Source organism: Eublepharis macularius, chromosome 12 (genome assembly GCF_028583425.1).
Source record: "Eublepharis macularius isolate TG4126 chromosome 12, MPM_Emac_v1.0, whole genome shotgun sequence".
Lineage (NCBI taxonomy): Eukaryota > Metazoa > Chordata > Lepidosauria > Squamata > Eublepharidae > Eublepharis > Eublepharis macularius.
Genome location: NC_072801.1, coordinates 77,937,098 through 77,962,194, shown reverse-complemented (window position 1 = coordinate 77,962,194; position 25,097 = coordinate 77,937,098). Strand labels below are relative to the sequence as shown.

Below are 25,097 nucleotides of genomic sequence, written 5' to 3'. Positions count from 1 at the left end.
GTCCCATGCTCCGCCGGCGGCTGCCCTGGGCCTGTACCACAGCTGTATCAAAGGTTTTTAGGTATTTATTGTAGCCTGTATTGTTCATGGCACCAGTTTTGTATTATATTTAGTTTTTTAATTTTTTTTGTTGTTTTTAGATATTTGTATATGGTTTTAGACATTTGTATATGGTTTTAATGTATAATGTATGATGTATTTTATTGTTGTTAGCCATCCTGAGCCCATTCACGGGGAGGGTGGGGTATAAATCTAATGCAAATAAATAAATACATTTATAGTTTCAAGTGGATAGCTGTGTTGGTCTGCAATCGAACAGTAAGATTCTGATCCAATAGCTTTAAGGTGCAATTGGACCCGGCTCTTATTTATTTATTTTTGTTTGTTTGCTTGTTCCTAGTCCACCTTTCTCACTGAGACCTGAAGCAGAGCAGACCAGCTACTTTGCAGAGCAGATGTTATCCTTCTGTGAACCACAGCCTCCTAACTGAGAATACAGACAGAAAGTAACTGGGACTATATTTCTTTTTCATTGCAATTGAGCACTGATTATAGGACTGTGCTCTGCCCAGCTACTCAAGGCAAGATCCATTGGCTCTTCCCAGAAATGTTTAGATGTGTCCCCTCCCAGGCAGTGGCCGACACACTACAGATGCCCAAACTGGGACCACTGGATCTGGCTGACCTGGATTCCCTATCCCCCTCCTCTAATTCAATGAATCTTTGAGACACACTCTTCAACTCCCATTAGCTGCCACAGACTAACATGGATCCCCATGGACTTGCAACCAGCTTTCTGTTCGACCCAGGAGAAGAATCTTGGGAGCTCCAGAAGCTCCTGTTAAAGGAGAGAAGAGAGGGGAAAAAAATAACAACAAGGTTCCACCGAGATTTGAACTCGGATCGCTGGATTCAGAGTCCAGAGTGCTAACCATTACACCATGGAACCTCCCTGTGCAAAGGGTTAATCACCGTGGATTCTCTGGTTGTACATTGGAGGGGGGCGGGGGAGACGGAGGTTCTGCCAGCCAATGAGAGGTCGGGATTTGGCCTCTGTTTTGCATTTCCTCTTCCTTTTCCGCTTGCATGCATTTTGCAACAGGGAGCAGAGAGAAGAGGCGGCGGCCCCGTTGCAACCCTTTACAGTTAATTCCCTTTCTTTTTATCTGAGGGGAGGGAGCCGTGGATCACTGTTAACCCTTTCTAGTCATTGTCACCCTCTCCCTTCCCCACCGACAACCTTCTCCCCAGTTCCCCCTTCTTGTCCCCCTCCCCAATCCCAACCCTCCTGAAGAGAAACTGCAGGAACAGGTACATGGTTTGTGTCGTGCTATTGTAACTTCTGCAGCCTTGACTGAAAGGAGGAGGGAAAGGAGAGAAAGGCAGGTTTTAACAATACCAAATTTTATTTTTTTTAAAAAAAGATTTTTTTTTTAAAAAAAAGACATTGTATGTTAGTTAAAGTATAAGTGTTTAGGGATGCCAACTTCCAAGTGATGGCTGGAGATCTCCTGGAATTACAACTGATCTCCACTCCGTAGAGAACTGGAGAAAATACCAACTGCAGTGGGTGGATTTATATAGCATTATACCCCCTGAGGTCCCTCCTCTCCCCAAACTCTGCCCTCTTCTGGCCCCACCCCCAAAATCTCCAGGAATTTTCCAGTCTGGAGCTGGCAACCCTAGTTTCAACTCCTTCACTGCACGCCTGAAAGATTAGTCTAATTTTCAGCATCTTTCAGATGAAACCAAGAGAATGGTGGCCGCGGCCAACTGTGCAAGTGAGCTAGCTCACACACCCAGTCTCCACGAGGCAGGAATCCCACTGCACCAGGGGCAGGAGCCGATCTGACTGCAGGGACAGGGATACACTTCCCAGCTCCAAATGAGTCAGCCAGTCACCTCCTGAGAGCGCCTGCCAAATGTGTCCATTCTCGGCCAGCCAGTCCCAGAAAACAGATCTGTGCCTTTGGGTATCCCATAGAAGGATGACCTACAATCACATAAATCTTTAAAAGCAGTGTTATTCTGCTACCAGAGATATAGGCTGGAGGGGGTGGGGCTTAAGCATACTGTGCGCTTTTATGGTTGAGATTTGATGGAAAGTCCCTGCTTGCAGCTTATGCTCTAAACCATGATGCTGTGTCAGTGCACAAGAACTTCATAGTAAAGAGTCCAATAGCATCTTTAAGAGTAACCATTTATTGTAGCATTTATTGTATCCTAAATGACTCTATTGTAGCATAAGCTTTTGAGAACCACAGCTCTCTTCGTCAGATGCATCTGACAAAAAGAGCTGTGGCATCTGACGAAGAGAGCTGTGGCTCTCGAAAGCTGATGCTACAATAAAGTCAGTTAATCTTAAAGGTGCTACTGGACTCTTCACTATTTTGCAGCCACAAACTAACACGGCTAACTCCTTTGGATCTATGACCAAGAACTTCATGCGCACATTCAAGTTTATCTGGGACAACTGATGTCACAGGTGGAGGTCCCTTGCAGGACAGTGTGTATACCGCAACTGGGCCAGCATGCAAGTTAAATAGGAAAGGCTGAAATGTGCCTTCCGGGAATCAAGCTTGATGCCCACTGCTCTGTTCCTAACAAAGCATATCTGTCCCCTCCGCAGTGCTAAGCTGGGGGGGGGGAAGTAGCATCAAGCCCCCGGAGAAGGGGCGCATGAACGTTCTTTGGGCCAGCTCAGGCAACCCTTGACTCTCAAAATCAAGACTGGTCTTAGAGGTTTCCAAACTTTCTTTGCCGGCAAGCTGGCTTGTCTTTCCAGCTGCTGTCCACACGAGGGTGCAGTGAGATTGTTCATGGCTGCCAGTGGGCCTTGTGCCCCCCCCCCATCAGCTGCTTTCCAGGCGCATTTTGCTGCTGAGGATTGTGGGACAGGTGAGGGACTCTGCACAAAGGAAGAGCTGATATTCTCCTGCGACCCTGGAGATTGCTTCCTGCCCCCGGAAGATTCTCTGTCTTTACTGCACGGCCTCTTTGTTGAACTGGAGCCTTCCTATTCCTTTCTGTCTTGCTCTGCTCGTTTTTTTAAAGCATGGATTCCCGCCAGAAGGAAGATGCCATCTTGTGTGTGGTGCAGTCTGGGACCCTGATGATGGAGTACCTGAGAGCCAGCAGTGAGGCGGCGGCGGCGGCTGCTTCCCGGCGAAGGTGGGCATTCTTGCATACCTTGGAGCGGCGAGGATATGAGGAAGAGGAGGAGGAAGAATCTGAGGAAGAGGAAGAGGAGGAGGAGGAAGAGGAGGAGGCCTTACTCCCCAGGCAAGCGTCCAGTCCGGGAGTTCGGCGTGGCGGCCGCCTCCGGTCAGTGGAACGGCGCTTCTGGGCACGACCACGCAGCACCGAGTGGTGGGATCGCACGGTTCTGGAGACGTGGGACGACGGCCAGTGGCTTCAGAATTTTCGGATGCGAAAGGCCACGTTCCTGGAACTGTGTGCCAGGCTCTCCCCTGCCCTCCAGCGCCAGAAGACACGGATGAGGATCCCCTTGAGCGTGGAGAAGCGCGTGGCCATTGCTCTGTGGAAGCTGGCCACCTCCGTGTGCTACCGTGATGTGGGCAACCAGTTTGGCGTCGGCAGGTCCACCGCCGGCTCCGTGGTCTTGGAAGTCTGCCGAGCCATCCAACGGGTGCTCATGCGCGCCACGGTGACCATGGGCAACAGCCTGGCAGAAACAATCGACGGGTTCAAAAAGATGGGCTTCCCCAACTGTGCTGGCGTGGTGGGCACCACCCACATGCCCATTTTGTGCCCACCTCACCAGGCCGCTGAGTATGTCAACTCCAAAGGCTACTACTCCATGGCCTTGCAAGCCTTGGTGGACCACCGGGGCAAATTTACCCACCTGAGTGCGGGCTGGCCAGGGAAAACGCACGAAGCCAAGATCTTCAACAAATCCACCTTGTTCACCAAAGGACAAGGAGGGACCCTCTTCACTCCGGGCTCCGTGGACATCAGTGGGGTGTCTGTACCCAGGGTTATCCTGGCGGGGCCGGCTTACCCCCTTCTTCCGTGGTTGATGGTTCCTTACACAGGAGAGCTGGATGATACCAAGGAACGGTTCAACGCCGTCTTGAAGAGGTGCCAGGGACCCCTGGAGGAGGCCTTCAGCAGGCTGAAAGGCAGGTGGCGGTGCCTGACCGGCCGCAACGACTGCGCCGTGGAGAACCTTCCCCGCCTCATCTCGGCCTGTTGTGTCTTGCATAACATCTGCGAGGAGAAAGGGGAGGCCTATGAAGAAACATGGGAGGCTGAGGCCAAGCAGCTGGCCGCCACCTTCGAACAACCCCTCCAGAGGCCGGATTCTCGGATCAAGCCGGCGGCCAGGTCGGAGAGGGTCAGAGACTCTCTCTGTGCCTACATGGCTAGGGTGGCATGAGAAAGAAAAAAGTCCAGCAGCACCTTGAGGACTAACCAACTTCATTGAAGCAGAAGCTACAGTCGGAATGGAATTCCATTCAGATCCAGGCATTCTATGCAGATTCAGCAATGGAGGGAAGGGGTCACACCCAGCCTGGATTGTGCACGACCTCTGCAACTGATTTACCTCTACATGGCCCTCACTCCCTGCACCCTTTCCCCCCTCCCCTCCCCACCTATATATCTCTGGCCAGTTTCTTCTTACCCTTCATGCATCTGACCAAGAGAGCTGTGGTTCTCAAAAGCTTATGCTACAATAAAGTTGCTTTGTCTCAAAGGTGCCACTGGACTCTTTACTATTTTGCAACTACAGACTAACACAGCTAAATCCTCTGGATTTATGAAAAAGAAAGGGTGGCTGGGCGGAGCTGCAGCACCTGGACTGGGGAGGGGGCCACGGAAGGCCTGTCTCATTGACTGTTCGTACCTGAGGTGCACTCGGGGCCCTGTTCTCACTCACCACTAATGCGGATGTAGAAGATGACAAAGGGGGCTTTTCTCCTTTTTCTTGTGACAAAACAGAACCATTGCCAGCAGTGAATTCGCGTTTTGCCACATCCTGGAAAATCGTTATTTGGTTTCCTGGTTCTGCCGCTGCCAAGAGAGCTCATTTTCCCAGAGGCTTCTTGCTCGATCCTCTTGGAGGCTCCTGTGGGGCCTTTTCTACTCAGGCCACACAAGCAGGCTGAGGACACACCGCAAGACTGATTCCGCTGTGGGGTGTGTGTGTGTGTGTGTGTGTGGGAGGCCACACTAGAAAGGAGCAGGTATTTTATTTTTAAAGGCCTAATGGAACTGGGAGTGCATTTGAGCTCTTGTGGAAAGATGAACTTTTAGATTGATATCTGCGTAGTCTCTGGTGGCTAGAAGTGTTGGCGTGTAGTAGAAGAGCAAGATTTGCGTCCAGTAGCACCTTGAAGACCACGAAGGTTTCCAGGTTATAAGCTTACGAAAGTCAAAGTTTCCTTCGCCAGATGCCTGGGTAGTCATTTCTGTTGCATTTTTAAGGTACAAAGTACTTGCTTGGTTTTTTCCCCAAGCCACCTTTGCAAAAGTCATGAGAAAGAGGTCAGTCCTGCTTTATAGATAACAAGGGAGCAGGTAGGTGTGCTCCCCCCACCCCTTCCCACCTCCCCAGGCAATGCTGAGTGGTCTAGGGAAGGGTCTGAAGGCACCTGATGCAGCCCCCACCTCTGCAGGGCTCAGTCTGGTCAGAGACACCTGGAGGACCCCCCCCACGGACACCCCCTTGGTTCTGTAGTAGATGAAAGGTTTTATATATTAAAAAAATCTAAAATATACGTAAGAGAAAGGCAGTGTAGCAAACTTGACACCAAAACTACTAGCTATGCTAGAGATGTGGATGCCGTTTACTTCCAGCTGGGCTTAAGCAGTGGACCTCCAACAGTGCTCATGTTGTCCTTTCCTTTGGGGTGAAGCTGCCCCTCTTTCTCCGTCTGTTTTGTGTCTCCCCCACCCTGAGAAGAAATACAGCATCTGCGTGTTTTCTTTTAAGCCATGCATGGGCTGTGTCGCTTCTGGGTTTACATCAGAGAGTAGGGGGAACAGAATAGAGAAGTGTTTGTAAACATGTAAGGGCACGTGGAAGAGACGTGGGCCATGACATACCCCCCCCCCCCGCAGTTCCTGCACGTGGCCAGGGGCTTTGCAAATGCGGGCCCTGCGCTTTGCCATCCAACAGCCCCCCCCCCTTCTGGAATGCGCTCAGAATTTTCAAAACAGATACGACTCACAATGCCCTGGATCCATGTTCTTGCCCACGTCCTGGAAATTATTCATAAGTAAGTAACGCAAATTAAACCGTGGCACTTTTTCATGTGTTGTTGCCTATGGAATCAACTGCCTGGCCTCAAGCTGGATTTAGTCTGGGCGAAGCCAGCAAGATGGGGATGGGATCCGGGGGTGGGGGGAGGAATAGTGGAGTCTGCGTTGCCTTGAGTTTTCTTTTGGAGCTGCCCTGCCCTGGCACACGCTCGTCTTGGGGAAAAGCGGCCGCCTGCAAACCCAATAAGGTGCCAGAAGGGACTGTTGTGCCTTGGATGGTTGAGAGAGCGTCTCAGATTTGGAGCTCTTCCTATGCAAAACAAAATTGCCTAGAAATTAAAAAGCAGGTATCAGATTGGGGGAAAGGGTCTAGCTCTTCACGCTGCACTAGTCTTCCACTTACAGGGAATTCTTAACCTTGGGCGGGGGGAGGTAATCTACCACACACACACACACTTGGCAAGCCTTCCCATGGGCCCTCTGCCATCCCATTACCGTCTTCTGGAAGGACAGCAGGGTACGAGTCCACTGACTCCTTAGAGACCAACAAGATTTCCAGAGTGTAAGCTTTCATGAGCCAGAGCTCCCTACCTCTGGAAGGGATCCTCTAGGAAAATCCACAGGGAAACAGGCTGTGGGCTGTTTTTTTCCTCTGGCTTCTTTTGACTTCTCTCTGCTGTCCCAAGGAACTGGAAAGAAGGGACAAATGACTAGAGAAAGGGAGCCAGTTTTGTGTCTCCTCCAGAATACTGAGGGAGCTCTCCCTTCTTCAAGGGAGCCTCCGTGTTTGGAGAGCAAGGTATGAACTTTCAAGAGTCAAAGCTCCCTTTACTGGTTTTGACTCTCGAAAGCTCCTGCCTTGGAAACCTCGTTGGTCTTTTTGGTGCCGCCGGACCCAGACCTGGCTCTTCGACTGCAGACCAACAGGCAGGCGGGTCTGCTGCTGTCAAGCCCCAGTTCTGGATTTCCCACAAGAGTCCAGAGAGCTAAATCACGGCTTATGTGAGAGCAAGGACAATATAGTGAGCGGAGTGCTGAGTTGGCCTCTGGGGATCCAGGTTTGAATCCTGTTATGTTCAGTTATGCTGTCTCAGCTGAAAGCAGCCAAGTCGGAAGGGGGGCCAGATGTAGCTCCTCTTAGCTGCCTGCTGCGTTTCCATATGAAAATGGACACACACACGCCCACCAGAAAGACACATCATAGGGAAACAGGTCCCTGGTCCAGTGCAACGACCATTATTGGTATCTTCTATGATCGTAGGTATCATCTGACCTTTTACTGTCTGATCTTAACCCTGATCTTATCAGCCCAAAATAGTAGAGTCCAGTAGCACCTTTAAGACGAACCAACATTATTGTAGCATAAGCTTCCGAGAACCACAGCTTTGTCAAATGCAGTCAGCTTTCGAGAACCACAGCTCTCTTCATCAGATGCATCGTCAGCTTTCGAGAACCACAGCTCTCTTCATCAGATGCATCTGACGAAGAGAGCTGCGGTTCTCGAAAGCTTATGTTACAATGAAGTTGGTTAGTCTCAAATGTGCTACTGGACTCTTACTATTTTGCAACTGCAAAACACGGTGAACTCTTCTGGATCTTATCATCCCAGTCTGTTTTATTCGCAGGATCCCGTGTCTTAGGCAGTTCACTGCTTGCATTGTCATTTGTGTATTCCTAGCCTTGTGTGATTTAGTGGATGTTACATTTCTCCCCTTTCCTTTGCGAGAGGATATGGGGACAGCCACAACTGTATTCGACTTTAAAAGGAAGTTGGGCAGATTCACGGAGAAGCCCCTCAACAGCTACTAGTTATGGTGACTGAAGGGAACCACCATATCCAGAGGCAGTAAACCTTTGAATTCTAGTGCCATGAGATGACATCAGGGGGAAAAGCCTAATCTTTTATGTCCTGTTGATGCCACCAGAGTGACCTGGTTTACCACTGTACAGGACAGGATGTTGCAGCAGATGGACCACGGATCCAGCTGAGCTCTTTTTATGTCCTTGGTCTGTAATCCATCTTGAACCTGATAAATGCAGGACCTCAATAAGAAAGGTGACTATAAATAATCTCACTGTTGCATAACATTTGATATATATACAGCCCTTCAGGATTACTTAATGCCACATTCAGAGCTGTTTACAAAGTGTGTTATCATCCCCACAACAATCATCCTGTGAGGTGGGTGGGGCTGAGAGAGCTGTGACTGACCCAAGGTCACCAGCAGGCTTCAAGCAGAGTAGGAAATCAAACCTGGCTCTCCAGATTAGAGTCCTGCTGCTCTTAACCACATCGAACTGGTATGGTCTTGACTGGTGCTTGGCAGCATCTCTGCCAGACTAAGGCCTTCTGTAATCACCTGCACTTCAGTGCGAGTGGCTGGGGGGGGGGTCCTCTACCCAAAGTGGGGTGCTGCTACTCAACCGTAGTGTGATGTGAAGGGTGCCCTACTATGCCCACAACAGCGTTGTGATGTCCCCGCTCCCAACCTTGGAAATGCCCAGATAAAAGAGATATTTGTTACTGGAACCTGCTCTATATAGTTGCTCCAAACTTCATGAGAGAGAGGGGGGAACGCTTTGCCCTTGGAAAATTTCCCTGTGTGCTAACAATAAACACAGAATGTTAAATGAATATATATTTTATTACAGAACACATAGATTTCACAGAAATAATCTATGTTTTTTAAAGTAAAACCCAAATACAAGCCAGAAAAAACAAAATGATATACACAAAATTCTGGACACAAATCAAAGAAAAAGTTTAAAACTATTTAAAAAGGAGCTGAAAGAAAAACATTTGTTGTGATTTCAACAAGATACAGATATATGCACACAAATATTGAAATGCAAACATACAGTCAAACATTCATGCATCCAAAAGCAACCATAGTTCTATCGTGGATATAAAACACCTAGATACAGAAATCCCGTTGCTCACGTATTGCGCACTTCCCACTCCAGAGTTTCTAACAGGGTCTGGCCCTGGCCTCTTGGTAGCAGCATAGCACAGAAAACAACAGGGTCTGTGGCACCATGGAAAAGGCACTGAAAAGCAACCCCTCTCCAGGGGACTATGCCGCTTACCAGACCGCCAAGAATGAAGCAAGACAGTTGGTATGTTCATCTTCAAGGCGGCAAAGTCCTTTCTGGAAGCAGCTCTAGACCTCACAGAAGCCACAGAAAGGAGATGCCCCAGGAGTGCAGCTTTTCCCACTGCTGATCAGTGCCTCTAGGAAAAGCTGCACTCTCTGGATTTCTACCCGCTGTGCAGCTCTTAAAAGGCATAGGTGTCTTGTCCAGGAAAACAACCGCCAACAGTCAACTCATTACTTACCTGGGAGTCCCAAACTCCAGTTTCGAAGCACTCGTTTTGTTTCAGGCCTGTTGCAGCTTTGGAAAAAAGAATCCCCTTTGCTCCAAGCTACTAGCTTGCTAAGGAATCACCTACTTTTCTCAGAGGGGAGAGTGCTAGATGTCTAAACTTCGTACATTTCAAAGACACCTGCTGCAATCTCAGCTCTCCCAGACGTACAGGTTCTATAATTTATGTACAAAAGGCCCCCAGTTTGGTCTCGGGGGGGGGGGAGTGTTTATGCTCCTGGGTCGCCTAGGGCCAAGGTCGCCAGAAAGCCTGTGGCGGGGGCAGCCTTTTGGGGGAGGCGGCACCCTGGTGGGTGTGTCTCTGCTGGCTCCCAAGCTGTCCCCCGCTGGAGCAAGGTGGGTCCGGGCTCCGTAAGGGTTCGTTGATCTGCTTCAGAGGCGAGCAGAAGCCCTCCGGGGTCCTTGGAGGCGTTTCCCCCAAGGAAGAACTAGGAGACGGGGGCCCACAATTCCAGTCGTGGCTGCGGGGTTCTGGCTTGGAAGCAAGGTAGAGGTGCAAGGTATCGAGCAGGTGGCTCTGGACAGAAGGGTGGGCTTGCTGAATGAAAGCCGCCAGGCCTAGAAGACATTCCCGAAATCCCATCATGTAGCAGGTTTGCAAGGTGCCATCTTCTGGGAGGTCAGCACCTGAAAAAGCGACATTTGAGAGCAGGGAAGAGAGTGGGAAACGCAGACGTTGCGGGACCCACAGCTGTCCACTTCTAGAGGTCCACTCCTGAACGAGCCATTAGGAGGACGTTTTTTAAAACGGATAAAGACCCTGGCGCTCACAGGAGTGGAAGACCCGCTGCAAACTGGCTTTAAGCATGCACAGCCCCGCATCAGCTTGAGCCGAAGAATCTTTCAGAGCCAAACTGCAAGAGACGAATTATACGAGGACGCTCACATGAAGGGAGTCGCAATGTTAGCCGGGAAGCTGAGTTTTAAGAGGTCGGGAAGGCTCTGTCAATTTCCCCTCTCTGCAGAGCCAGCGCAGATGGCTCTGCAGAGGGTTTGCTAATTTCCTCTTCACCTCCTAGGAGGTGAACCTGACAGAGCCTTTGGGAGGCAAAGAGGAAATCAGCAAACCCTCTGAGGAGTGATCTCTTCTGGCTCTGCAGAGAGAGGAAATGGACAAAGCCTTCCGATCTCTTTTAAAACTCAGCTTCCCGGCTAACACTGCGACTCCCTTCACACGTGAGGACCCTTGTGTAATTCGTCTCTTGTAGCTTAGCTCTCAGTGGTGGCAGTTCACGTGTTCAGCTATCAGTCATCAAGCAATGGGCGTGTTTTGGGCCTCCTGTGCAGATGGGACCTTTGGGTGCTGGCTACAGAGAAGCTACCAAGTATAAACACAGCCTTTTCGGGCTTTGGCACATAACCTGGAGGAAGCCCTGCCAAACCCCTTGGGCTTGTGGTCATCGTGTGGTTTATGAAGAAACCCGAAAATCCGTCTCCCGGCTCACCTTTCCCCTTCCACCCATTGAGGACTGAGGTACAAAAGCAGCAGAATACATTTTTAATTCCCTCCCTGTTATTTACTTTGCAGCCAAGATTCACCTGGACTCACCACCCGGCCGGCCCAGGGCCTGACTTCCACACCTGTTCCCTCCCTGCCCTCGCCACGCAGGTCAGCTGTACCCTGGGGTTTAGCAGAGTGCATCTCTCGCAGATATCCTACAGCGATCTCCAGGATCTCCGCTTTCTCCACTTTAGGGTTCTTCAAAGTCTGTAAAGAAAGAGGTCCGAGAGGGTGGCTGAAGAGGAAATGTTGCCAGGAAGCGACAGGGACGCATGCGCATGATCAGACCTGACAGTGATAAAGAACCTCCACGTTCAGAGGCCATGTTTTTCTGACTGCCAATTGCTGGGGGTGGGAGTGGGGGAACAACGGGGTGCTTTGGCCTCTGTGCCCTGCTATGGGCCTTTCGGGGCATCTGTTCAGCCATAGAATGCTAGACCTTTGGCGCTTTGGTAGAAAGGTGCAAAGATAAACTGAGGAACACATACAGCTGGTTCAAAGAGTACCATTACATGAACTGGCCCAGCCAAACCTCAGCATGTGCTCGGGCAGAACCTCCTCTTTGCCACCAAATCAGAGTCCCCACGTATCTGAGATTAGAAACCAGGACTCACAGAAAGATGGTAAGCCCGTGCTCCCAGCAGCCGCTGTGTTTACAAATGAAAGCATTATGCAGTTGGGGCAAAAGAATTTCCATATGCCTCCCCTTTACCTCCATTTAAAGCACGAGTTCTGCAGAACTTGAGAACTTGCACACTGTAGGATTACCTGATCCCCATAAACATGTTATTCCCCATGAGACAAGCGAAATTGCGGCGGGGGGGGGAGCTGGAGAAGCAGGCAGCCTTCTCACTTCCTGCCAGAATTGGCTCTACCATTTGAACACTGGTCCCTGCGCCTGCATCTACTGCCACCGATCTCAAATTTTCCACCAGACAGTGGGAGGCACCAGATGACTGGAGAGGGCCTGTCCCCCCAGCACCTCTGGAAAGTCTGCTGGTGGTGGAGCAGGGCTGGTGTAAGCACGGAGAATACCGGATCAGAGGCCCAGGCCCAGACCCACCCCTTTCTCTGCCTTTTACAGAACAGCACCTGAGTCCGAAGGTAAGCTCAAGTGGACCAATACTGCCACCTGCTGGCCATCAAAGAAATAAAGGCACAACGCTCTTCAAGGACCGTTAAAGGGGTGGGGGTCAAATCAACTCTACAGCCTCCAGAAAGTAAGGGCGAGGCTCACATACATGGCTGTTATGTGGGCCTATCTTTGGGGCTGGCAGGGGGCGGGGAGGAAGAGGGAAGCTGCAGGGGGCACCCCTCACTGACCTGGCAGTGGGTTCTCTGTAGGAGGAGCAGGCGAAGTTCTTCCAGGCTCCTATTGATGCGGTCCCTCCGGCGTTTCTCAACCAGGGGCTTCAACATCTGAACAGAGAAACAATGGGGGGGTTGACCCCTGCATGGGGGGGGCTACACTGGCATGCAGAATCATGCACTACCTCACAGACCAGGGAAATGGCCTCTGCCCTTTGAAAACTGGTACTCCTTTTATCTGAAGAAGTGAGCCCTGGCTCAGGAAAGCTCCTACCCTACCACAAATGCTGTTAGTCTGAGAGGTGCTACTGGACTCTTGCTCTTTTCTACTGCTACAGACAAGACTATACATCTTGATCTATTCTTTTATTTTGTCCAAATAGTCTTTAGCCAAAGCTCAGCAACAGACCCAGCATTCGGCAGAACCTCTTTCAGCAATTCATTCACTCAACCTGACTAATGGGGCTAAACTTGACAGCCACTCCTGCTCACTGAGGCTGAGCTCCAGGCCCTCTTTTCCAAAAGCAGGTCCTTGCCTTTCAACCCTATGGAAAAGTGAAAGAGCAACCAAATCAGCCCCCCCCCTCCAGCAAACAAATCAGGAATGAGGGTGGGGCTGAAGCTTAGATGGCCTGGCAACTTCAAAAGAAATTCAGACCCATCACTTTTCATCTGAAAGGGCAGCGATACACCCATCTGGAATATCTACTTCACCCCCCCCCCCCATTGTATCTAGAAGAAGCACACCTTGCCCTATTACCCGCCCCACCCCCGTGGTCTTCCCTATCTCAAATATTAGGGACCCGCCTTCTCCCATTCTCCCCCTATTCTGGGGGGAGGCTGCGCCAACGCCCCTGACGCGCCTCCCCCTTGGGGAAATTGCAAACTGGGAGGCGCTGGGGCTTAGATCTGCCTGAAGCCGGAGCCTCGCTTGCTGCCCTGGACCCATCTGCCCCCCTCCAGTTGCACCCCCTCCCACCCAAACCTCCCCAGCTCTGGGCTTTGACCAGCGCCCCGGTTCATCCTGGCGAACCTTCCCTCTCCCGCGTGTGACAGTGTGTGTGCCATTATGTCCCCTGATCAAAAGAAAACAAAACATTGTTATTGCGGAATTGCTGGAATCCTGCGAGCCGAACTTCCCTGCAGCCCGCCCCCCGCCCGGTCCACCCAAGTTGCCTCTGCAAGGGTCTGCTTGGCCGGGACTCTGGAGAGAGATCCGGAGAGGGATCCACAGCCAAAGCTCTCCCGACCCTCCAGGCTCTCTCTCTTGCTCGCCCCGGGATCCTTCCCTGAGCCTTGCGTGCCTGTCGTGCATTTTGCCCCGCTGGGGAACTCCGCAGCGGCGCTCGCCTCTCCTCCGGCCACGGGAAAGGGCCGCGCAGAGGGGGCTTGCACGGCACGTGACATGCATTGCAAAGGGGCAGCCGGGTCAGTCGGTGCTTGCAAAAGAAAGCGGGTCGGGGGGCCCCTTCAAGACTACCCGCGTTTCTCGCAAGGCGAGAGCTCGCAAGCTTATGCAAGCCCTCCTTGCAATCCTCAAGCAACCTTGCCCTGTTGCAAGGAATGCAATCAAGAAATGCAAGCTGCTGCTTTTGAAGAGGATCGTTGCTTTCTTTTGCACGGCGCAGAAGATGCTCGCCCCGCAGGCAGCCCCAGGAGAAGCCCCTGCACCTCCCTCGGGCCCCGGCCCGTCCACCCGCCTCTCCCCTCTCTGTCTCCCGAGCCCCTCTCCAGTGGCGAGCGTGCTGCGCTCCCCCCCGGGCGTGCATCTACCTTTCTCACCCCTCCAGGCTCCGCGCTCTCCGTGGTCACCATCGCCTCTGAAGCCCGGCGCTCCCGCCTCGCTGCCTTCCTTTCCCCCTGGAGGAGGGCCGAAGGAGCCGCCCCCCTGCCCCCGCCTTCTGCTCACAGGGCCCTTCCGGCTCACCCACCCCCACCCCCCGCGGACCCTCCGCCTGGCATCTGCTGCCCCCCCCCCGCCCCGCCAGAGGTGCGAAGAGCAAACCCGGCGCACAACTCCGTGCAGGGGAAGGACGCGGCCCGGCGCGCGCGCGCTCGACGTTCCCAATTGGGGCTGGGGGGATTCGCTGGCTTTGGCGGCGATGAGGGGCTGCAAACGAGCCAAAGAGACCCGAGAGCTTCCAAAGCAGTTCCCTCCAAAGATGCCTTTCCCAGCGACGCTGAAAAGCGGGTGGGAGCTGCGCTTTGCAACGTCGCGCCAGATTTCCAAGACGAGCCTTTGATCTTGCCAGAGCAAGGAAAGATCAAACGTTTCCTGGGCCGCGAGCTTCAGGAGTCGCACGAGCCCAGCGCGCATATTGGATTATCACTTGTTGCGTGCAATCCGCCTTGGGGCTCAGTGAGAAAGGCGGACCACAAACGAACAAGAGGATCTTTGTGTGTGTGGGGGGGGGGGGGACTTTTCAATGGCACGTTTTTAAAAAATATATTAGGAGGTAAAGCTTTCCCTATCATCGCATTTCTCCAGGCAGGGGAAAAGGTTTGCCTTCTGGTTTTCTTCCTGTCGTGGATCTGTTAAAAGCCAGGGAACGCTGCCAGAAAACCCGGAGAAATGGCCGCGCTTGCTGTGCAGTCCTAAGAAGAGTTACGCCAGTCGCCTGGGGGAAAAAATCAATGGGCTTAGACTGGAGTGACTCTTGTTAGGATCGCGCCGCAAATCCCAGCCATAGCTCCGCAGCGAACGGGTTTGGGCGCACAGAAACAAACGGCGACAGCGGCGCAGAATTTGCCTTAGAGCATGCACAGAGTGCTTTCCCCCTTCTCACTGAGCAACCCTCACAACGTATCTGGGACTAGGAAGAGGGGGTTCCCGAAGCCCTGGCGCCTCTCCTAGGACGCAATAAGCACGTTGTGCAGAAAGAGAGGCAGTGTGATGGAGTGGTTAGAGTGCGGGACTAGGACTTGGAGACCCAGGTGGAAATCCTGACTGCCGCGGCAGCTGGCTGGGGGACTTCGGCGCAGTCTCGGATCTCAGCCTGACCTACCGCACAGTAGAAAACAGCAAGAGACCGGTGGCGCCATAACTAACAGAATTTATTGTGGGGTATTTTGATCTACAGCACAGGGTTGCGATGAGGATAAATTGGAGGAGAGGGCAAAGATGCAAGTTGCTCTGGGGAGAAAAGCGGGGTACAAATTAAATACATAAACCTTGACCAAATTGGGTTGGCTCGGAAAGTGCCTACAGGCCAGGAAAAATGGAGCAAAAGGGGAGAGAAAAAGCCCCCCCCCCCCGGAGCTTGGACAAACCACTGGGGAGGAAATGGAGGGGGGGGAACCGCAACCAAAAGGAAGCCCTCCCCACTGTTGTTTGGAGGGAGCAGGCAAACGCCCAGCGGGCCTGTCCTGTCTCAGCAGGTCTGCGCTTTAGATTCCTCCCCCCTTCACAACAGCCCGGTGAGGTAGGCCATGACTCTTCCCATTGCGCGCCTGTGTGTTTTAATGGTCGAGCGAAGGAAGGCGCGGAAACGGCTGCTGTCCTTGGGGAAGGAAGTGGGGGACTGGGGTGGGGGTTTGCAGCCAGGGCGGCACCGAGGCCGATCGTAAAGGCGCTGGCAGGCTGGGGGAAGCTGGAAAGAAAAGCGAAGCCTCGTGCGGGGGAATGGCTCATCGCTGACGCAATGGGAGGGGGGCGGCTGGCCTTTGGTGCGCTCTTCCCCCCGGGGCTGCGTCGCGGTTTATGGCGGCCAGGCCAGTCGGAGGAGCGAAGCGTTATCACCTCCTGGTTAAAGCGGCCATTTGGGTTCTGTTATATATTAGCTTGCGAAGTCCCATCTGGAAGGGCTCTGCCGGAAATTGGAGCTTCTTGCGCAGTGCAAAGGCGCCCCGGGTGAAAACTGCTTCTGGTGGGTAATGATGTTGGTCTGTAGTAGAACAGCAAGATTCGGTCCAGTAGCACCTTAAAGACACACTAGATTTCCAGGGGATGAGCTTTCCAGAGCTCCCTGCCACTGTATGAGAGGTTCGGTTCCGATGCCTTGACTTGGGAGCAAACTTCCTTTTTCGCCTGTTTAAAATTTGCAAGCGAAGGGAAGTGTGAGCTCCATGATTTCAATGGATTTTTTGAAAAAGAAACTCGGCTTCTCTCCCCAGCAATGTTTGCAGAAGAGAAATCCCAACTGAGAAATGAAGGGCAAAGGCGTTTTGTGAATGAAATTTAGATTGAAGGTCAACAGAGGACATGGGCCCACACTTTATATTGGAGATAGGCAGACAGTTGTTCTAAGGAGCGCATTGGTGGTTCAGTGGTAGAATTCTCGCCTGCCACGCGGGAGGCCCGGGTTCGATTCCCGGCCAATGCAACCGGTTTATTTTTGCTTTTGTTCACTTTTAAGCAGTACAAGAACTTTGCAATTTGCATCATTACAATCAAGACGTTTTAAAACAATAACATTATTATTCCATGAAGATACTTGCAGTGTGGGGGTAGCTGTGTTAGTCTGCAGTCTAAGAGCAAGATTCGGGTCCAATAGACCAACTGGATTTTCAAGGTGTGAGCTTTCAAGAGGGAACGCTCCCTTGCATTCCGACTCTCGAAAGCGCATATCTTGGAAATCTAGTTGGTCTTTGACCACCCAATCTGAGGAAGAGTTCTGGACAACCTGAAAAGCCTGTACATTCTGCTGTGGTGCCCTGTTCCTCTGCAGACCAAAAGGATTATCCACTTAAACATGGTGCTGTGCTTTTTTGGGTTGGTCTTAATAAAACGTATTAAAACATACTACCTGGCTATTTTTGTTTTGGGGACATACGTTCTTAAATTATGGATCAATAAGCCAAAAGGTCAGTTGCATTGGCCGGGAATCGAACCCGGGCCTCCCGCGTGGCAGGCGAGAATTCTACCACTGAACCACCAATGCTCCTCTGAGCACATCTGGCTGGCTGTCCATTGATGAAACAGGCAAGCTGATGCCTTTAAGGATTCTTTCCCCATCCCCTGCAGAGTTTTGCAGTTCTTCAAAGGCGCTTATGTTAAAAAGAAAAAAGAAAGGAAAAATTGCATACTGTATGTTTAAGGAAAAACATTCAAAAGAGCTTTTGCAAATTCCGAATTATTATACACGCGGCTTGCAGCGCAGGAAGGCTCAGCTCTTCCTTGCCAACTCTCCTGGAAAGGCCAGCATTTCGCCCGCTGATGTGAAGCCAGAACTCGGGCAGGCCACATTTCCCCTCGCTGCAGTTCCGGGCTGGAGAGGGCCGGTGCCCAGGTGGCGGGGAGGGAGTGGGGGGCTCCATTCCGGGACAGAGCTCTGGCTGCCCGCCCACCCCTCTCCCCCGGCTGCGGCTCTGCGGGCGGCGGTGGCAGGCGCGCCAGGGCGCGAAGGCTCGTGGGCAAAAGATGCTGCTGACACCTCCCCCCTCCCGAGGTGCTAACTTGGCAAATTGGAGGGAGGATCAAAGGGCAGGCGAGAGAGGCAATTGACGCCTCGGCGTGTGGAAGGTTTTCCCAGGGCTCTTTTTTAAAGGATGGGGGGGGAGGGGGCTGTCTGAAAGTCTTTTGCAGCAAATGAGGGGGCAATGAAGAGGTGTCGGGATGCCGCTGCATTGGCTCGAGTGGCGGGATGCTGGTTCCCAGGAAGGCCACCTGGAATCTGGCTGCCTGACATTTCATTTCCGTTACGTTTTTTTTATTTATATCATTTATAGTCCTCCTCTTTCACCGAGTCTCAAGGCTGATTACATCGTGTGAGATTGGTCCAGTCCGTATCCAGGATATTTCCATAAACAATGCTATTTCCATAGTATTAGCAAGAAGCCAATAGGAAAACGGATGAGTCCCTTCCAAAGACAGTTCAACAAACAATGTAATAGGGCACATAAATGCAAATTTGCAAAGGTTTAAAACCAGCTGAAATCCAATAGAGTTGAAGAAATGCTGGAGCAGAGCATAAGCAACTCTAAGCCTGAGATATGAGACAAGGTAGGAAGTATTCAGTAGAATCATACTTACAGCAACGTGGTACATGGTAGAAAAGTCTATAGTCCCTTGCCCTTTACTGTTGTAGGGTTAGGGTTAGGGACTGTAGGAGAAGAGCAAGATTCGGGTCTAGCAGCGTCTTAAAGGGGGAAGGGTGCCCCATCTGGAATGCTGACATTCATGTTTGCACAGAGGTGCTATTTTATTGGTTTTATCTATTGTGCCTCATTTATGATTGTAACCCACCCTGACCTTGCTTGCTGGGAGGGCGGGGCTAAAAATCGAATCAATCAGTTAAAGACCAACTACATTTCCAAGGTATGACCTTTCGAGAGCCGAAGTTTTATTTGACCAAAGAAGCTCTGAAACTGGAAAGCTCATACCCTGAAAATCTAGTTGGTCCTTAAGGTGTTACTAGACCCGGTGCATCTACAACTTCGAAAATAAAGGTCCTAGTGAAGCTCTGGAAGATAGTGTTTCTGAGATAGTGCAGAGAGTCTTTCCATCCTTATTCTGAACATCTCCTGCCGTCCCAGGAATGGAGCTGGGGGGGGGGTTACTTTTAGATCAGTAAGAGCCCCGCAGTTTTCGCTCAGTAAGTCCCAAACACATTGAGTTAGAAGATGGCCTTCTTTCCTAGAAATGCACTCACATTAGAGAAGCACACAGCTGTAGAAGATGTGAAAATATAAAAGTATTTAGAAATAACTAAAACAGCTGCATTGGTGGTTCAGTGGTAGAATTCTCGCCTGCCACGCGGGAGGCCCGGGTTCGATTCCCGGCCAATGCAACATCTGTTTTGATAGCTTTAAAGAGAAATTAACAGGGGGCAGTCCTGATCTTTTGCTGATCTAGTAATTTGGGCTGGGGGCTCGATGATTCCCCTTTGACATCGCCTGGAAATGAAGTCAGGGGTCTGATTTGGGGAGCTGGGGAGGGAGCAGGGCTTGGTTGGGGGGACGTGGCTGTCTGCTCCTGCTGTTAGTCTTCCGTCTAAGCGCCCCTCCCCTCGGCGCTGCCTTCTGTTCCCCCCACGGGGGGTCCCTCCAGCCGCCTCCTCCTCCAGTTTACAACCCTGGGAAAGCCTTCCACACGCCCAGGCGTCAATTGCCTCCCGCGCCTCGCCTGCCCTTTGATCCGCCCCCGACGTGCCAGGTTGGCACCTCCCGGGAGGTGTTACCGGCATCTGTTGCCGAACCAGCAGCCCACGAGCCTTCGCGCTTGGGCACCTGCCGGAGACCCCCGCGGCGGGGGCGGAGGCTGCAGAAGCAGGGCGGTCGCGGGCAGGAATCTCACAGCCAGGGGGGCAACATTTGTCAAAAGCCGAGCCCCCTACGATCTCCCCACCCCGTCGCCTGTGCCCTTCTTGGGCGCGCCCTTGCAGCCAAGAGGAAAGAGGACAGCGACGGCTCACTCCATTTCTGCCTCTTCCTGTTCTCTCTAACAGTGCAGTCCTAAACAGAGTTACTCCAATCTATGCCCACTGCTTACAATGGGCTTAGACTGGACCAATTCTGCTTAGAATTGCCCTGTAAGTGTGGTATCTGAGCAAAGTGTTCCAGATGTTTTTTAAAGCTTCGGTGGTTCAATGATAGAATTCTTGCCTGTTATACTCTAAAATTCTGGTTCGATTCCTGCTCAGGGCTAAAAGCTGGGGGGAGGCATTGGATGCTATTCTTGCTTGTATGCACGTTCTCATTAAAGAACAAGATGGGAAGCCGCGTTAGTCTGTCTGTAGCAGCAGAAAAGAGCAAGAGTCCAGTAGAGCCTATAAGACCAACCGCATTTGTGGTAAGGTATGCGCTTTTGAGACCCACAGCTCACTACTTCAGAAGTGGGTATCTGAGGAAGTGAGCTGTGGATCACGAAAGCTCATACCCTAACTGAAATGTTGTTAGTCTTATAGGTGCTACTGGACTCTTGCTCTTTTCTACGGCTTTTAAAGAGTTCTGGAAATAGCATTTAAAAAAAAAACACTCGGGTTTCTTACGCTGGGAGATTTTTGCCTTGATGCTAAATTATATGCAAAAAAATCGAAGAGCGAGATTCGAGTCCAGTTGCACCTGAGAGGCCACATAAGGTGCAATCGGACTCGACTCTTGCTCTTCTACCGCCCACACTGCAAAAAATTGGGAAAAGGGAAGTGGGTGGTGAATTTGCCTTGGGTCCTGTACCCTGCCGCGTGGCAGCTGAGATGAAGCGCCTGTCGTCGGCTCCAGGGGAGCTCAACCGCTTTAAAAAATCCCATTTGCAGGACAGGATCAAAGCATCTGTTGCCACAAACCTGCGCTATCCAAAGCCCCCTTGCAAGAATTCCAGGTGGGCGAGGGAGGGCATTTGGACCCATCCTTATTGGGGGGGGGGAGGGTATAGGGTTAGGCTTACAAGGCCAGGCAGTGATGGTGCAGGAAGGGGCTCCTGAACATTTGGCACCCCCGCCCGTGGACTCCTCCCATCCCGTGGGAAAAAGATCCAGCCTTTGGGAAGGTTTCACAGCTCATAATAGTCCAGTAGCACCTTTAAGACTAACCAACTTTACTGTAGCATAAGCCTTCGAGAATGACAGTTCTCTTCTTCAGATCTGAAGAAGAGAACTGTGATTCTTGAAGGCTTATACAAATACAAATGTATTTGGCCAGTATCTGTATCAGGCATCTGACGAAGAGAGCTGTGGTTCTCGAAAGCTTATGCTACAATAAAGTTGGTTAGTCTTAAAGGTGCTACTGGACTCTTTTTGGTTTTGCTACCACAGACTAACACGGCTAACTCCTCTACAGCTCATAATGAGTGCCTAAACGCACCCAGCTGTCTGCCAAGCTCCGCAATCCGGGCCTTGGGGGGCCTGCAGTGTGCGCAAGGTCTGCTAGAGGGCGCTATGAGCCGCCCCCTCCCCCAGACTTTGCAGAAGTGCTGGAGGACAGGTGGAAGAAAGCCCCCTTGCTGTGGGACGCCCTGGCTGGGCTGGGGCTCCTCCAGGCCAGCCTGGGGGGCAGCAAGTTCCAGGGCATCTCCCACCCCACCCTAATAATTGCAATTGGTGTAACTCTTCTGATATGGCTTGATTGTGCTGGAGGGAAATGGGTGAAGATGCTATTGGGGGGATGGGAAGAATTTTACTAGATGTTCTGTCACTGGGTATTTTCAGGTGGATAGCCATGTTGGTCTGTAGTAGAAGAACACGATTCAGGTACAGTAGCACCTTAAAGACCAACCAGATTTCCAGGGTAGGAGCCTGTCAAGAGTCAAAGCGGGTGGATGGGAAGCTAAATATGAACACTCAGTGTGATGCAGCGGCAAAAAAGGCAAATGCAATCTTGGGGCTTATCAACAAAGGCAGAACATCCAAATCACAGAATGTGAGCTTTGTCTCTTGAAATGTCTTTGTAAATCTGTAAAATATCCTTGAAATTGACTGTGCTAATCTCACACTGTGTAATCTGCCTTGAGTCTCAGTGAGAAAGGCGGACTATAAATGACATATATAATAATTAATAATAATAATGTATTATTTTAATTATGTTGCCACCCATCCTGATTCTGCTTCTGGGAAGGACAGGCTAAATATCAAACAAACAAACAAACCTGGTAAATAACAAATATTAAATATTAAATATGCATCTGACAAAGAGAACTGTGATTCTCGAAAGCTTATGCTACAATAAAGTTGGTTAGTCTTAAAGGTGCTACTGGACTCTTTTTGATTTTGCTACTACAGACTAACACAGCTAACTCCTCTGGATCTATGAACAAATATTAGGGCATCTAGAGAGGGTACATTTTGTCTGCCTCCACTATCCAGGTGACATTCCAAAGAGGAACCTCTGTTTAGTGTTTGCCATTTTTGGCATCAGGTGCAAAAACATCTAAGGCCACCCTTTAGTGTGAATCTTGCATTGCAGGGAGGAAAGAGAAATGTGGGTTTTCGGGGGTGTCCAAGTGAGACAGGGCTGAGGAGGCAGAGATGGATTGGGGGGGGCAGCTATGCGTGGTTAATAAGAACACAGAGGATGTGGGGAGGGCAGGCCACATCTCAGGGAGACACAATTGCCCAGGACAAAGACCCCATGGAAAGGTCTCCCCGCCCCCAATATTGCCAGGGCCTTGAACAAAAAACGCTCACTTCTGGCCTCCAGCCCAGACTCCTGAAGCTCCTAGGTACTGGCAGTGAAGCCTGCCCTCTACTAAAGGACCACTGGGAGGGGAGTTTAATTAAAGTGATGGGGCAGCCTCAAGAAGACCCCTCTCCGGGTGTCGCGGTGGGGGGTGGAAGCCAGGCACTAATCTTCAGAGTCCATGACTCGCCACCCTTGGCTGATCTCCTCATCTGTGGCCTTTGTTGCTAAACGGAAGCAAGGCCTCTGAGGTTCCCACTTTGAACAAGCCTCCCCCTCAAGAGTCCCCCCCCCAATCTACTAGAGGAGGAAGCACCCATTGCCACACTTTACAAAAGACATGCACTGGCTGTTGCCACATCTGCTTTTCAGTTTCACTGCCTGGGTTGAAAGCCCTGTCAATTGTGCATTTGGCCAGAGATGCACAGGAGATGTCCAGAGCCATTCTCGGTCATCACGGCACAGTTGCCTTTCTGTCCAAACACTTTTAAGGAGTTAGGGCCCCCAAAATGGAGTCAGATCTTGAAGAATGACAACTGTAGTAACTCACACTCATAAAATGTTAAGATGTGTTAGTCTGTAGCAGTAGAAAAGAACAAAAGTCCCGTAGCACCTATATGACCAACATCGTTTATCTGAAGAAGTGGCCTGTGACTCACGAAACCTCATGTCCTACCCCAAATTTTGTTAGTCTTATGGGTGCTGCTGGACTCTTGCTCTTTTCTGCTGCTATAAAATGTTAAAGTATCCATTCCAGTAACTTCTTATGCAAATGGAGACTGGACAGATGCAGGGCTTTTGTGTGGTGGTACTCACTGTACTGAATACTAGCATCTTGGTGGGGGCTTTCTCTGATACTGAGGGGGGAATTGGTGGAAATTGGTGCAACCTTACATATGAATACCAGGACCCTTTTTAAAACCAAAAAAACACTGGGTAGGTCTAATGGGAGGTGACCAGTTTCCAATATGCATTTTATATTCATCATGTTGGATTAATTTTTTTTTAAGCTTTCTAGTTTATGGCAAATATTGAACAGTGCCCCTGAACATATACAGAGTGCCATTCTATCAACACTAAGAAATTTAATTTTAAAAAATCACCTCCCTGAACATATATCTAGGATTAGATGGCAAGGGTTTCTAGATAGGTTCCAGTTATTAATATGTCCAGAGGAATTAGCTGTGTTAGTCTGCAGTAGCAAAATAGTAGAGTCCAGTAGCACTTTTAAGACCAACCAACTTTATTGTAGCATAAGCTTTCGAGAGCCACAGCTCCCTTCATCAGATGCATCTGACAAAGAGAGCTGGGGCTCTTGCTACAATAAAGTTGGTTAGTTTTAAAGGTGCTACTGGACTCTGCTATTTAGTTATTAATATGCAAAGCTGTGTAGACAATTTGAAAATGCTTAACTCCTTTGAGAGCATTGTCTCTTGATATAATTTAGTATGCTGTGCATAATTCCATCTCAAAGATATGTGCTGTTCTTTATATACCTCTTTTATTTATATGTTATGTCATAAGAATTTTTGTGTATTGTAGTTCAAAGTGGACTCAAATAATGTAAATCCAGAAAGCTTTGGGAGAGGGAGAAGAGATGAACAGCCAAGGCCTGGCTCTTATTGAGTTGGTAGTTGAATGGCTTTGGCAAAATGGAGCCTCCATGTTCGGAGGAAGTATACCTCTGGATACAACAACTGGGGGAGGCAGGATTTGAGACTAGTGGCATCTCAGAGACCAACAAGATGTTCAGGGTATGAGCTTTTCAGAGGTAGCACATTTGTCTTTGGGAGTTTGAGTATTTCCTGGGGGTCTCTGGCTGGCTACTGTTAGAAACAGATGCCCTTCTAGAAGCCTTGTTGATAAGATCCAGCAGGGCTCTTCTTATGTTCCGCAGGCAGGTGGTCTACTTTAGAGGTCTGGTAGGCTAAAATGATGGAATGCTCCTCCCTGCGCATGGGAATTTAGATGTCAAGGTCTAGCCTAGATCTCTCCCTGAGTTGATACTTTTCTAGGGGTGGGGCTTACTGGTGTAGCAGTCCATCACGTTAGCTCCCCTTTGCAATCTGCGGTGGTGCAGCCCAAACACAGGGGCCCCCTTGAGTAAAGCACAAAAAATATATGTTCAAACGTATTTACAAGGTAGCTGTGATGGCCGAGTGGTTAAGGCGTTGGACTCGAAATCCAATAGGGTTTCCCTGCGCAGGTTCGAATCCTGCTCACAGCGTAAGACCGATGTTTTCCCTCTAGCGCGGAGCTCTGCCGGCGTGTGTTTTAATCTCACCGCCAAGTGGATTTTAGCATCACAAAGAGAAGCTGTTGATCGACTGGGTCGTGCTTCCATCCCAGAGGGACAGCTCCAACCCCGGCAAGCTCAGGTTGCAACGTGTGTTGCTGGCTTTTGAAAGGCAGCAGGGCGGCTGCTTTGTTTTGCTGTTGAGGCTGTCAGCTGTCTCTTTCATTCATTTCCAAATCTTTCCTCTTGCTTGCAGAGGCAGCGCTGGCAACTCCGCTGGCAACTCTGGCGCAAGACACGTGCCTGGGCATGAAATGAATTAGGAGAGGATTGATTTCCCCCAAGAAACAAGCAACCAGGAGGCTGTTTCAGACGGCAATTTCCCAATAATAA

The 25,097-nt window shown here is 50.7% G+C and overlaps 2 protein-coding genes and 5 non-coding genes across 7 annotated transcripts; 4 read left to right on the top strand and 3 right to left on the bottom strand.

Moving 5' to 3' along the window:
• Positions 1–877: 877 nt before the first annotated feature.
• TRNAQ-CUG (transfer RNA glutamine (anticodon CUG)) lies at positions 878–949 on the bottom strand. Its single transcript has one exon. It is a non-coding gene; the product is annotated as a tRNA-Gln (tRNA).
• Positions 950–1,094: 145 nt separating this feature from the next.
• Positions 1,095–4,711, top strand: LOC129338945 (uncharacterized). Its single transcript, XM_054993513.1, has 2 exons — positions 1,095–1,145; positions 3,055–4,711. The coding sequence occupies exon 2, from the start codon at positions 3,056–3,058 to the stop codon at positions 4,397–4,399; it is 1,344 nt and encodes a 447-aa protein (XP_054849488.1). The 5' UTR covers positions 1,095–1,145; position 3,055; the 3' UTR covers positions 4,400–4,711.
• Positions 4,712–9,835: 5,124 nt separating this feature from the next.
• On the bottom strand, positions 9,836–14,233 carry HES7 (hes family bHLH transcription factor 7). Its single transcript, XM_054992500.1, has 4 exons — positions 14,192–14,233; positions 12,434–12,529; positions 11,230–11,317; positions 9,836–10,236 (listed from the first exon to the last, which is right to left on the bottom strand). Exons 1-4 carry the CDS (start codon positions 14,231–14,233, stop codon positions 9,836–9,838), a joined length of 627 nt encoding a protein of 208 aa, XP_054848475.1.
• A 2,436-nt stretch (positions 14,234–16,669) lies between these two features.
• TRNAG-GCC (transfer RNA glycine (anticodon GCC)) lies at positions 16,670–16,740 on the top strand. The gene has a single exon. It is a non-coding gene; the product is annotated as a tRNA-Gly (tRNA).
• Positions 16,741–17,227: 487 nt separating this feature from the next.
• Positions 17,228–17,298, bottom strand: TRNAG-GCC (transfer RNA glycine (anticodon GCC)). The gene has a single exon. It is a non-coding gene; the product is annotated as a tRNA-Gly (tRNA).
• A 1,777-nt stretch (positions 17,299–19,075) lies between these two features.
• TRNAG-GCC (transfer RNA glycine (anticodon GCC)) lies at positions 19,076–19,146 on the top strand. Its single transcript has one exon. It is a non-coding gene; the product is annotated as a tRNA-Gly (tRNA).
• A 5,467-nt stretch (positions 19,147–24,613) lies between these two features.
• TRNAS-CGA (transfer RNA serine (anticodon CGA)) lies at positions 24,614–24,695 on the top strand. Its single transcript has one exon. It is a non-coding gene; the product is annotated as a tRNA-Ser (tRNA).
• Positions 24,696–25,097: the final 402 nt, after the last annotated feature.